We start from the raw sequence: 13705 nt of genomic DNA, 5'->3' as shown, positions 1-13705 counted from the left end.
AATCACAAAGGCACCACTTTTTATGGATCAGAAATATGATCTTCGGTTAAAGAGATACGCCTCCGACAAGTTGGCCCTGATTTGAATAGCAATTTGCTGAATAACACCATAAATCACAATAGTGAATTGCTGAAGACACTGTAAATCGCAATAGCGATTTACTGAAGATGCTGTAAATTGTAATAGTAATTTACCGAAGACACTGTAAATCACAATAGCGATTTACTAAAGATAATTATAAAATGCACAATGATTTACTAAGAGACACTGTAAATCACAATTGCGATTTACTAAATAAAATTATAAATCACAATTGTGATTTATTGAAGAATGTCGCAAATCGAATGACGATTTGTTAAAGAGGACTACAAATCACAATGGTGATTTGTAGAAAGATACCACAAATCGAAATAGCGATTTGCTAAAGAAAGTAGCAAGTTGAATGACGATTTACTGAAGGATACTACAAATCGAACAACGATTTGCTGAAGGATGTTGCAAATCGAATGACGACCTGATTTATACTGTAAATCGCTACTCTCTGATTTGATTTCTACTGTAAATCGTTATTCTCTGATCTAATTTATACTATAAATCGCTATTTTCTAATTTAATTTCTATTGTAAATCGCTACTCTCTAATCTGATTTTTATTGTAAATCGTTACTCTCTGTTTTGATTTCTACCGTGAATCGCTACTCATTGATCTGATTTCTACTGTAAATCGCGACTCGCTTATTTGATTTTTATTGTAAATCGCTACTCTACTCAGTTTGACGTTGTCATCATTATCTCTGTTGTAAATCGTTATTATTTTTCTACTCAGTTCGATACTTGTACCCTGATATTATGATGAACAATACATAAAATGTTGATTTTTTTGGTAGTTCAACTATTTCTCACGAACAGACGATGATAAAGGGTGCTCCAACGATAATAGATGACGACGATGACAAAATGTGCTTCGATGGTAGTAAACGACAACAAAGGGTGCTTCGATGATAGTAGATAACGAAAAAATGTACTCTGATGATAGCAGACGATGATAAATGGTGCATCATCAATCAAAACTCCTATTACGACAGATGATGCATCGTCAAAGGGTGATTTGAAATATTTAGGGCGATATATTGCCAAAAGCTCCTTTTAAAGGAGAAGAGTTTATGATGATTTTAACCCTTTTTGGTAGAAAGATATTTTTGTTATTTTCTTGAAACATCATTTTACGACTTTAATGATAGGAAAGGGTACTTAAGTCGTGCTTGGCCCTTCCCCAGAGGGAGAGAGAGATGACGGCTACGGCGATGGAGGAGGATCGGAGCGGGGCGTCGCTACCGAGTGCGGCGTGCCCGGACGGCGGACGGCGGCGGGTGTCGTACTTCTACGAGCCGGGGATTGGGGACTACTACTACGGGCAGGGCCACCCGATGAAGCCTCACCGCATCCGGATGGCCCACAACCTGGTGGTTCACTACGGCCTCCACCGCCGGATGGAGGTGAACCGCCCGTTCATGGCCACCCCCGACGACATCCGACGCTTTCACGACCCCGACTACGTCGCCTTCCTCTCCTCCGCCACCCCGGAGACGCAGCACGATCACTCCCGCCACCTCAAGCGCTTCAACGTCGGCGAGGACTGCCCCGTCTTCGACGGCCTCTTCGCCTTCTGCCAGGCCTCCGCCGGCGGTTCCATCGGCGCCGCCGTCAAGCTCAACCGCTGCCTCGCTGACATCGCCATCAACTGGGCCGGCGGCCTCCACCACGCCAAGAAGAGCGAGGCCTCTGGATTCTGCTACGTCAACGACATCGTCCTCGGCATCCTCGAGCTGCTCAAGGTCCACAGGGTGAGTTTGCTGCAATTCCAACCCCCCCTTCCTTTCCCCCTTCACTTTTTTTGAGCTTTCTTGAGGATTTAATTTCTTTTGGGGTTTCCTCTTGTTATTATAACCTTTTTATGTTCTTTCTCTTTTATTCTTAGCACAATTCTCTTTACTTAGAATGCTAAGAAAGCAAGACATCAAACCAATATCCACCATGATTGATTTTTTTCCTTTTCTTCTGTTGTTGATTAAGATTAGAATACTAAGAAAGTAAGTCATAAACCAGTTTCCGTTGTTATATATATATATATATATATATATACCCTTTTAAATCCCATGAAAGGATTGTACTCCTTTTCTTAGTTTTGCTTTATATTTCATTGTTCTATTTGTCATTTATCGATTTATCTAAAACTCTGAGAAATCAGTGTATGAACATGATATAGTTGCAGTGCACAAACACTATATAGCAGTGTTGTGAAAAGCGTTGAGGCGTACCGAGGCGCTCCACCAAAATCTGAGGCGAGGCGTAAAGCCTAAGCCTCAATTTTTTTTTTTAAAACTTAAAAAATATATAAAAATTATCTAAAATCATAAATAAATAAATAAATCTTTATTGATGAAGCAACAACCAACAGGAAATAAAAAATCTCAAAAAATGGTGAGTTCTTTCAGAAATAATAGTGAGTGAGTTCATCAAAAATAAAACTTTAAGCCTTAGGATTTTTCTTCATAAGCTTGAAAATACAACACACATATCTCCAATATTTAAGCCCAAACAAGAATAGTGAGTTCATCAAAAATAAAACTTTAAGCCTTAGGATTTTTCTTCATAAGCTTGAAAATACAACACACATATCTCCAATATTTTCAAACTATCACAATGTTTTAGCAATATTTTCATGAAACATTATTAAAGTATTTTGTCATCATTTTTTCAAAATAATGAAAATTTGAAGCATGCAATGATATTATCATGAAACATTGTGATATTTCCCCTTCCTAGATTTCTGATTTAACATCTTTTTCTCAATTTCATATTATTTCTATCTATTATCTTTTTTCTATTTTCCATAGTTTGGCATGAAAGACAGCCTATTTCTATTCTATTTCCTGACTTTTCCATTTTTTATCTCTATCCACAATTGCTAAGCTTTTCTCATGGAAAATAGGTGTGCTTGAGTTATCTCATCTAATCGCCTCACTGAACATTGATAGTGATAGCATGACTAGCTCAAAAATTATATCTTAGTCAGTAGGTTATGTATCCAACAACAACAACAACAACAACTACGCCTTCATCCCAAAACAATTGGGGTCAGCGATATGAACCAAAAAAGAAATTCATTTTGGGTCTTCCACATGAATCCTTTTCCTCCAATCATTTCTATCCAATGCCATGTCCTGGGTGAGGTTCAAAGCATTCATATCCTTTCCTATCATCTCCATCCAAGTCTTCCTAGGCCTACCCCGACCTCTTTTAACTAATATATTTTCCCATTTCTCCAACCTTCTAATTGGAGCATTATTAGGCCTTCGCCGAATATGTCCAAACCACCGTAAACGATTCTCTCGCATCTTATTTTCAATGGGTGCAACACCTACCTTCTTACATATCTCCTCGTTCCGAATCTTATCTTTTATTGTATTTCCACACATCCATCTAAGCATCCGCATCTCAGCTACACTCATTTTTTGAATATGATGTCTCTTGGCAGCCCAACATTCCGTACCATATAGTAAAGCGGGTCTAATAGTCGTCCTATAAAACTTTCCCTTCAACCGCAATGGCATTCTACGATCGCACAACACTCCAGTTGCACTTTTCCATTTCATCCACCCAACCTTTATCCTATGATTTACATCTCCATCAATTTCTCCATACTTTTGAATGATGGATCCCAAATATTTGAAATAATCATTCACCGGTATTTCTTGCTCACCAAGCTTCACTACACTCCCATCACTACTTCGTTGCTTACTAAACCGACATTCCATATATTCAGTCTTACTCTTACTCAACTTAAAACCTCTAGCTTCCAATGTCTGTCTCCATAATTCTAACTTAGCATTAACCCCAGCTCTGGACTCATCAATCAAAACAATATCATCAGCAAACAACATACACCACGGTACATTTTCTTGAATTGATCTCGTAAGCTCATCCATCACTATCGCAAATAGGAAAGGGCTTAAAGCAGATCCTTGATGTAACCCAACCGTTATCGGAAAATTGGTTGTCACCCCTCCACAAGTGCGGACATTGGTTACTACTCCTTCATACATATCTTTAATTATACTAATGTACTTGAGAGAAACACCTTTCTTCATCATTGTCCACCAGAGAACGTCCCTAGGTACTCTATCGTATGCCTTCTCTAAATCAATAAAAACCATATGCAAATCTTTGTTCCTCTCTCTATATCTTTCAATAAGTTGTCTAAGAAGATGTATAGCTTCCATAGTTGATCTTCCAGGCATAAAACCAAATTGATTCTCCGATATCATGACAACCTTCCTCAACCTAGACTCAATCACCCTCTCCCAAAGTTTCATAGTATGACTCATGAGTTTTATACCACGATAGTTTGTGCAATCTTGTATATCACCCTTATTCTTATATAAAGGCACCAAAGTACTCTTCCTCCACTCATTAGGCATCTTATTTGTTCGCCAAATCAAGTTAAAAAGATTTGTCAACCATTCTAAACCTTTCTCTCCCAAGCATTTCCAAGCCTCGATAGGTATACCATCTGGGCCAACTGCCCTTCTTGATTTCATTTTCTTCAAAGCCTCTGCAATTTCTTTCTTTTGAATCTTGCGCATGAAGTCACGATTAATCTCATGAAAAGGAATGAAGAAGTCTCCAAGATCTTGAGCATGACTATAATTAAATAGCTTATCAAAATAATCTTTCCATCTCTCCTTAATCTCCTCATTTTTGACTACAACCCTTTGCGTTTCATCTTTGATACATGTAACCATACCCAAATCCTTCGATTTCCTATCTCTCATCTTTGCAAGCCTATAAATATCCTTCTCGCCTTCTTTGGTATCCAACTTGTCATAAACCTCCTTATATACCTTAGCCCTCGCGTTTCGAACAACTTTTTTAGCTTCCTTCTTTGCTATCATATACTTCTCCAAATTCTCATTATCACGCCTCTTACTTAGATTTCTATAACACTCTCTTTTAACCTTAATAGCTAATTTGACATCCTCGTTCCACCATGATGTATCCTTACCTAGTGGTGCACCGCCTTTAGACTCACCCAATACCTCCTTAGCCACTTTTCTCATATCACCCGCTATCTTATTCCACATTGATTCTGAATCCTCCTCGAGACACCAATCAACTTCCTTAACTACCTGCTCTACAAACATTTCTTGTTTAGCTCCTTTTAGTGCCCACCACTTAATTCTAGGATCTATCCTATGTCTATCCCTTTTGCGGCATTGTCTAATTCTAAGATCTAAAATTAAGACTCTATGTTGTGTAGCTACACTTTCTCCCGGTATAACCTTACAATCGATGCAACAACCCCTATCTCTCTTTCTAAGTAGGAAAAAATCTATCTGACTCGTATTAACCCCACTTTTAAATGTTACTAGGTGAGACTCCCTCTTCCTAGACCAAGTGTTTGCTAAGATCATATCATAGGACAAACAAAAATCTAAAATCCTTTCTCCACTTTCATTTCTTTCTCCTATACCATAGCCTCCATGGATACTCTCAAATCCATCTCTACTAATGCCTACATGTCCATTAAGGTCACCGCCGATGAAAAGCTTTTCTCCATAAGATATCCTTTGTACTACTCCATCTAAATCTTCCCAAAATTGATGCTTAATGGAATCATCTAAACCTACTTGAGGTGCATAAACACTAATAATATTAATAATATCCGTTCCTAATACTAATTTAATAAGTAAAATTCTATCACCTTTCCTACGGACCTCAACTACATTATCTATAAACTGACGACTCATAACAATCCCTGCGCCATTCCTATTCCTATTTATTCCTGTATACCAAATCTTATATCCCATAGGTTCTATCACTTTAACTTTCTCACCTTACCCATTTGGTCTCTTGAAGACATAAAATATCAATCTTTCTCCAACACATAACATCTACTAACTCTACCAACTTACCAGTTAAAGACCCTATGTTCCAAGTGGCTAACCTAATTTTATGGTTATGTATCCCCTTAACTTAAATGTTAAAGTTTAGCATAAACATGCTACAAGATCAACAATAGCACCTCAATCAAGGTGACTGCAGTCAATCATGTCAAAAGGCTCATCAGAAGCAGAAGAGCTGTGGCACTCCACAATCATCATCATGACTGATTGGTGACTATGCCCTTAAGTAGCAGAGGCTCTAAAATGAACAAAGTCCTTCACACTGTTAAAAGCTGATAATCCAAAAGCCATTGAAGGAAGGCACAATGTCAGCCAGCCCTTTCTTTTTAATTTTCCTTTTTTTTATGATATGCAGGCTGGGGTTAGCCTCTCAGGTCTTGAACATGAGACTCTTTGTTGTGATAGTGCTACTTTACAATCCAGCTATCTCATTCTTTTAGGCCTGTCAACATGTCACCTAGCCCATGTCGACAGACCTAAACAGAAATTCCACAGGTTCCCATGTTGATCATCTATGTCACATAGGTGTGGGTGCGTGGTTGCGGCACTTTAAAAAAATTGGGGTGCGTGGTTGCGGGAGGGTATAAATTTGCGCGATGCAGCACCTTTACTAAGGGGCTTATGGTTTTCCACATTAACTGAAAACAAAAAGAATAAATTAGAATAGTTGAATTGATTTTTTGTGCATGAACTACAGCAAAAAGAGGCGTGTACGCCTCAGTCCCAGGCGCGCCTCGCCTCAAGGCATGCGCCTCAAGGCCTATGAGGCGCACGCCTCATGGGTATTGCGCTTTATACCAGCACCTCAAGGCACAAAGGCCCTCGCCTTGAGGTGAGGCGCGCTTTTTGCGCCTTGAGGCGCGTTTTTAATAACACTGGTTGCGACTATTTCCTACTAGATTGCATGTAAAAAAGGGCTGTAGCAATATATATATATTATATATATATATATATATATTATATATATATATATATATATAGAGAGAGAGAGAGAGAGAGAGAGTAGTATGTGGACAGACTTGTGTAAACTGCATGCAGACTGAGCACTTCTGGTGAGTTTTTTTGCAAATAGAACCTGTAGATGTGTTCGGCACGATCCATTTGCTACGAATTGACATTGGATCATGTTTTTTCGACAGAAAAGTACGATTTTGAGCCTTGAATACGTATGAAAATTTTGGACTGTTGACTTTCAAACCTTATAAAAGCCTACTCACATGTCAGAACCAGACAATTCAAGAGTCGAATTCTATTAAATCAATTATGTGGATAACACCTGTACAATCAAATTCATAAAAGAAAACAAAAAAAATCTCTGTTCACACTGCATCCAAACTGCTCTTCATTGTTGTTCTTGTTCAGAATTATTTATTAGTATTTTTGTTTATTACTTATAAAACAATATTTAAAATACAGTCGAGCAGGGCCTGAGGGAAAGAAACTGTAAAGATGCAGTCCATGAAGAATATTTAGGGCATCATTTGACATTAGTGTTACTCCTAGCAAATTTTTTTGTCAACTTTTATCCTTATGTTGGTGATGTGGCTACATGGTTATACTTCTAAACACGCCTCTAGGTAGGGGTGGCAAAATCTGACACGACCCGCCAACCTGCCTCTTAGGCGGGTTCGGGTTTGGCTTAAACTAACCCGTTTAATAAACGGGTCGACCCGCCTAACTCGTTTATTAAACGGGTCGGGTTCGTGTTAGGGGTATGCCAACCTGCCAACCCGGCTGACCCGTTTAATAAACAGGTTAGGCGGGCGGGTCAACCCGTTTACCTGACCCGTCAACCCGTTTACCTGACCCGATGCACCCGCCAACCCGACCCGCCAACCCGTTTACCCGACCCAACCCGTTTATTAAACGGGTTGGCGGGTCGTGTCGGGTTACCTGTTTAATAAACGGGTCGGGTTCGTGTTTGCCACAGATGACCCGTTTATTAAACGGGTTGGGTTCGGGTTGAGGTATGCTGACCCGCCAACCTGCCGGGTCTACCCGCCAACCCGACCCGATTGCCACCCCTACCTCTAGGTGGAGTTTTTGCTTTCTTTCCTTTTTTTGTTTTTTTTGCCTTTCTATATTTGAATGTCTTGATAGGCTCTTTGTTGTTGGCCCCCATTTCAATAATGTATTTAGTTGGGTCAATGACTTTGTGCAGCGTGTGCTCTATGTGGATATAGACATTCATCATGGAGATGGTGTTGAGGAGGCATTTTACACGACTGACAGAGTGATGACTGTGTCTTTCCACAAATTTGGAGACTATTTTCCTGGGACAGGGCATATAAAGGACATAGGATATGGGAAGGGAAAATTTTATGCAATGAATGTCCCTTTAAATGATGGGATGGATGATGAGAGCTTCAAAGGTCTGTTTAGGCCTATTATTCAAAAAGTTATGGGGGTTTATCAACCAGATGCAGTTGTCCTCCAATGTGGAGCTGACTCACTATCTGGAGACAGGCTAGGATGCTTTAACTTGTCAGTGAAAGGACATGGTGATTGTCTTCGCTTTCTTAGATCTTTCAATGTTCCATTGATGGTTTTGGGAGGTGGTGGGTATACCATCCGCAACGTTGCCCGTTGTTGGTGCTATGAGGTTTGTTGAATCAAACATACTTTTTATTTTGCTATAGCACAATTGGTATTTATGTTTGTCTTTTTAAAGCTTCTTGAAAAAACTTTGTGCAGACTGCAATTGCTGTTGGGGTAGAACCTGAAAATAGATTGCCCTACAACGAGTACTATGAATACTTTGGTCCAGACTATACCCTTCATATTGAGCCCAGCAACATGGAGAACCAAAATTCGCTAAGAGATCTAGAGAGGATGAGGTAACTTCAGTTACATAATTTCACTTTCTATTGGTGCACTGTAACCAATTTGCTGGAAGGGGGTTGTATTCTGCAGTTTTGTTTGTTTTAATTGCAATAAATTTTTCTAGTTTGTGATGCCGTAGAGATATTCATCCCTTTCTACTCTTCAACACGTGAAACTATTCAAGAGTTTTAGAAATTGGAGTCCCTATGAAGGACTTACTGTTGGACCCCCTGTTTTTTTTTGCTGTTTCTCGATATTGACTATTGAGGTTATTTTTTGTCTTATTTTTATGATATATATGCCAAGAGAAGTAGATAAAAGAGATATCCACCAAGATTTAACAGTTGGTCGATTTTCATCCTGGGTAATGTCCATCTTGTTGAGATGGAAATGTCATGCATCTTTATCCTTTCCTACAATATGTTGAGGAAAAATGAAGCATACTTAGATTCAATCATGACCATTGAGGAGCTGTATGAACCTGAGGTCTCATGTATGGTTCTGAAATAGAGATGGGAACAGTGATGTAACCAGTGTTATTAAAAACGCGCCTCAAGGCGCAAAAAGCGCGCCTCGCCTCAAGGCGAGGGCCTTTGTGCCTTGAGGTGCTGGTATAAAGCGCAATACCCATGAGGCGTGCGCCTCATAGGCCTTGAGGCGCATGCCTTGAGGCGAGGCGCGCCTGGGATTGAGGCGTACACGCCTCTTTTTGCTGTAGTTCATGCACAAAAAATCAATTCAACTATTCTAATTTATTCTTTTTGTTTTCAGTTAATGTGGAAAACCATAAGCCCCTTAGTAAAGGTGCTGCATCGCGCAAATTTATACCCTCCCGCAACCACGCACCCCAATTTTTTTAAAGTGCCGCAACCACGCACCCACACCTATGTGACATAGATGATCAACATGGGAACCTGTGGAATTTCTGTTTAGGTCTGTCGACATGGGCTAGGTGACATGTTGACAGGCCTAAAAGAATGAGATAGCTGGATTGTAAAGTAGCACTATCACAACAAAGATTCTCATGTTCAAGACCTGAGAGGCTAAGCCCAGCCTGCATATCATAAAAAAAAGGAAAATTAAAAAGAAAGGGCTGGCTGACATTTTGCCTTCCTTCAATGGCTTTTGGATTATCAGCTTTTAACAGTGTGAAGGACTTTGTTCATTTTAGAGCCTCTGCTACTTAAGGGCATAGTCACCAATCAGTCATGATGATGATTGTGGAGTGCCACAGCTCTTCTGCTTCTGATGAGCCTTTTGACATGATTGACTGCAGTCACCTTGGTTGAGGTGCTATTGTTGATCTTGTAGCATGTTTATGCTAAACTTTAACATTTAAGTTAAGGGGATACATAACCTACTGACTAAGATATAATTTTTGAGCTAGTCATGATATCACTATCAATGTTCAGTGAGTCGATTAGATGAGATAACTCAAGCACACCTATTTTCCATGAGAAAAGCTTAGCAATTGTGGATAGAGATAAAAAATGGAAAAGTCAGGAAATAGAATAGAAATAGGCTGTCTTTCATGCCAAACTATGGAAAATAGAAAAAAGATAATAGATAGAAATAATATGAAATTGAGAAAAAGATGTTAAATCAGAAATCTAGGAAGGGGAAATATCACAATGTTTCATGATAATATCATTGCATGCTTCAAATTTTCATTATTTTGAAAAAATGATGACAAAATACTTTAATAATGTTTCATGAAAATACTGCTAAAACATTGTGATAGTTTGAAAATATTGGAGATATGTGTGTTGTATTTTCAAGCTTATGAAGAAAAATCCTAAGGTTTAAAGTTTTATTTTTGATGAACTCACTATTCTTGTTTGGGCTTAAATATTGGAGATATGTGTGTTGTATTTTCAAGCTTATGAAGAAAAATCCTAAGGCTTAAAGTTTTATTTTTGATGAACTCACTCACTATTATTTCTGATGAACTCACTATTTTTTGAGATTTTTTATTTCCTGTTGGTTGTTGCTTCATCAATAAAGATTTATTTATTTATGATTTTAGATAATTTTTATATATTTTTTAAGTTTAAAAAAAAAAACTTTGAGGCTTACGCTTTACGCCTCGAGGCTTACGCCTCGCCTCAGATTTTGGTGGAGTGCCTCGCTACGCCTCAACGCTTTTCACAACACTGGATGTAACCATTGACTATGATTATCTAAGAGTTCAAGCAGGGTTACCGGAAGCGCCTAGCTAAAAGGGGAAGCGCGGAACGTCGCGCTTCCGAAGCGTGGGGGGAAGCGTCCCCCTTTTTTGGGAAGCACATCCCCCTTTTTTGGGAAGCGGGCTTCCCTTTAATGGGGGACGCGTTTCCCTTTAATGGGGGACGCACTTCCCTTTAATGGGAAGCGCGCTTCCCCCTCGCTTCCCCCACCCTTCCCCTGTTTTTTTTCAATTTTTTTGTATTTTTTATTTTTTATTTTTATTTTTTTCGCTTCCCCCTCGCTTCCGAGACGCTTCCTATGTCGCTTCCGAGACGCTTCCTAGGTCGCTTCCGAGACACTTCCCGAATCGCTCCTAAGTGGTCCCACGCTTCCCCGCTTCCTAAAATTTTGAAAGTGCCTCGCTTCCCGCTCCCGCTTCCCGTATCGCTTCCCGCTCCCGCTTCCTCAACTGGCAACCATGAGTTCAAGTATGATTGATATAGCTGAAGCACAATCAAAATATGGGTTTTAAGGTTGGAATCATTGTATCAATTTAGTTTATACAATTTGTTTTACTACCAGAATGTGAGAGATTGTCATTTGACTCATAAGTGAACTAGACTAGTGAGATTCTGTTGATGATAAGGTAATAACAACTAAAAAAGGGTACTTCTGAATCCATGTATATATATATATATATATATATATATATAATTGTTGTGGAGCATTGAAGATTATGAGAGAAAGACCAGGTTTTCATTTGCCAATCCATTTATTGTTTGAGATGAAGACAACATAAAGATAAGTTGAAAAGGTGGAACTAATATGAGCATTAGTTGCTTTTAGCAGGGTATATCGGTTATTTTGACTTATAAAAATTGGGGGATATTTCAAAAAGGCCAATAACTTTGTTTTATATATTAATTAGGACTGAAGAATTGGTGGTCATATGAAAATTACCATTAACTTTTTACATATTTATTGTGTGCATTTTTTATGGTGTATCAAAAGAACAAGCTTGATCTTTTTTCTTGAAAATAATCTTGTTTCCCTTTCCAAAGCTTTATTTTTTCCAGTGTTGCTGAGATTTTTTTTTGTCAGGAAATGGCACACACACGTGCATACACACACATGAGAAGTTTGAAAATTGAAAATCTAGATATTGTTAAACATTTGCTTCCCTTTGTGATTCTCTTTGTATGCTGGCTTTTTGGTCAAATAAACTTGTTCTCTCTTTCAAACCACTCATATATGTAGTTTTATTGCATTGGTGTGCTTACTTCGTCAGGAATGTGTTGCTGGAATATCTTTCGAGGATTGAACATGCTCCCAGTGTGCCATTTCAGCCTACGCCTCCTGAGACAGATCCTCCAGAGGAGGTAGGCCTTGGTACTATTGCATGGCATGATGCTGTTGCATCCATTTTGTATTACAAGTTGATCTCTTTGATGGAATTTCTGAAATTTGTAGGAGGAGGAGGAGGAGGAGGAGGAGGAGGAGATGGAACAAAGACCTAAATGCCGTATATGGGATGGAGAATATTATGCATCAGAATCTGAAGAAGAGCCGCGCCCTCGAGACCACAGTTCTGTTGCAGTTGATAAATCCACGGAAAATTCTGATGCAAGGTAGCAAATTTAGCATTACTAAATCTGATTAGTATCTCTTTCACAAGCTTGGAACTACCAATATGTACTTTATTTTAGTTTATGTATTTGAGTGAGATGGTTTTGTGATTGGCCAGCTTGTCCTAATTGCTAACTGCAACAACGACAATTAGTTTTGGTGGCATCAACATATAAAGATTAGTTATGCTTCGAAAGATTGTCAGAGAAAAGGTTGGGCACTTTATTTTTGTTATAACTAGTGATCAGATGCATGTATTGGTGTAAAAGAGTGCTTTTGACAGTTTCTGACAGAGAACACCTGAACAGTAGCAGTACAGAAGGAACAGAGGTGTGGTGTGCATCAATAAGAGTGTTGTGTAAGATTACAACCAATATTTGAAAACTATAACTCAACTTGGGTCTTAGAGCTGTAATGAGACAATCCAAAGTTCCAGCCTGTCATTAAATGTACTAGTCAACTAATTTTCAAAAAAGTTAGTTGGCAAAGACATCTCCCTTCTGTTAATACAAGTTGTCCCAAATAAATTAAGATTCAGTGATTCACTAAATCATCCAAGTATTGGTTGTCTTTTACTTCTGCATTCTCTCAGTGGTACATCCTTGCTTTCAAGGCTCAGTCTGACAGTTAGCTTGGAACATCTAAGGTGAGATTCTGTTTTGTTGGTAATATATTCATTCATTTAACCAACTTGTATAGCTTAATGGGTGTTCTGTGGCTTTGATTGTAAGTTTAGAATAAAAGAAATCACCTGATTCCTTGCTTCTTGCTCATTACAATCCTGGTTTGCATTTCAAAAATAAAGGACACAATCTTGGTTTATCCTGGATTTAAATTTCCAGCACTATTAAACTGAATACTTTTAACCTATGTCACATGGGTGCGGGCGCGGGTGCGGGTGCGGGTGCGGGTGCGGGGATTCGGCACTTCCAAAAAACCCGGGTGCGGGGGTGCGGCAGGGGCAAAAATGTAATAAGTAATAAGTAATATATATATATATATATATATATATATATATATATATATATATATATATATATATATATATATATATATATATATATATATATATATATATATATATATATATATATATATATATATATATATATATATATATATATA

The 13705-nt window shown here is 38.5% G+C and overlaps 1 protein-coding gene across 5 annotated transcripts in view; it reads left to right on the top strand.

Moving 5' to 3' along the window:
- The first annotated feature begins 1280 nt into the window (after window positions 1–1280).
- Window positions 1281–13705, top strand: part of LOC149833948 (histone deacetylase 6-like) — a 34951-nt gene continuing 22526 nt past the window's right edge. The window contains exons 1-6 of one of the 5 annotated variants that reach the window (XM_090009910.1): window positions 1282–1843; window positions 8127–8567; window positions 8660–8802; window positions 12243–12333; window positions 12425–12582; window positions 12699–13130. In XM_090009910.1, coding sequence (XP_089866036.1) covers window positions 1289–1843; window positions 8127–8567; window positions 8660–8802; window positions 12243–12333; window positions 12425–12582; window positions 12699–12708 — 1398 coding nt within the window. In that variant the 5' untranslated portion in view covers window positions 1282–1288 and the 3' untranslated portion in view covers window positions 12709–13130. Of the gene's footprint in view, window positions 1844–8126; window positions 8568–8659; window positions 8803–12242; window positions 12334–12424; window positions 12583–12698; window positions 13131–13705 lie in introns of those variants that run through there. The other 4 variants (XM_090009906.1, XM_090009909.1, XM_090009908.1 and 1 more) reach the window with 4 other exon arrangements.

Source organism: Nuphar pumila, chromosome 6, assembly GCF_984573655.1.
Source record: "Nuphar pumila chromosome 6, dmNupPumi1.hap1.1, whole genome shotgun sequence".
Taxonomy (NCBI): Eukaryota; Viridiplantae; Streptophyta; class Magnoliopsida; order Nymphaeales; family Nymphaeaceae; genus Nuphar; species Nuphar pumila.
Note: the sequence above shows the minus strand (reverse complement) of the source record. Positions and strands in the feature narration are given on the sequence as shown.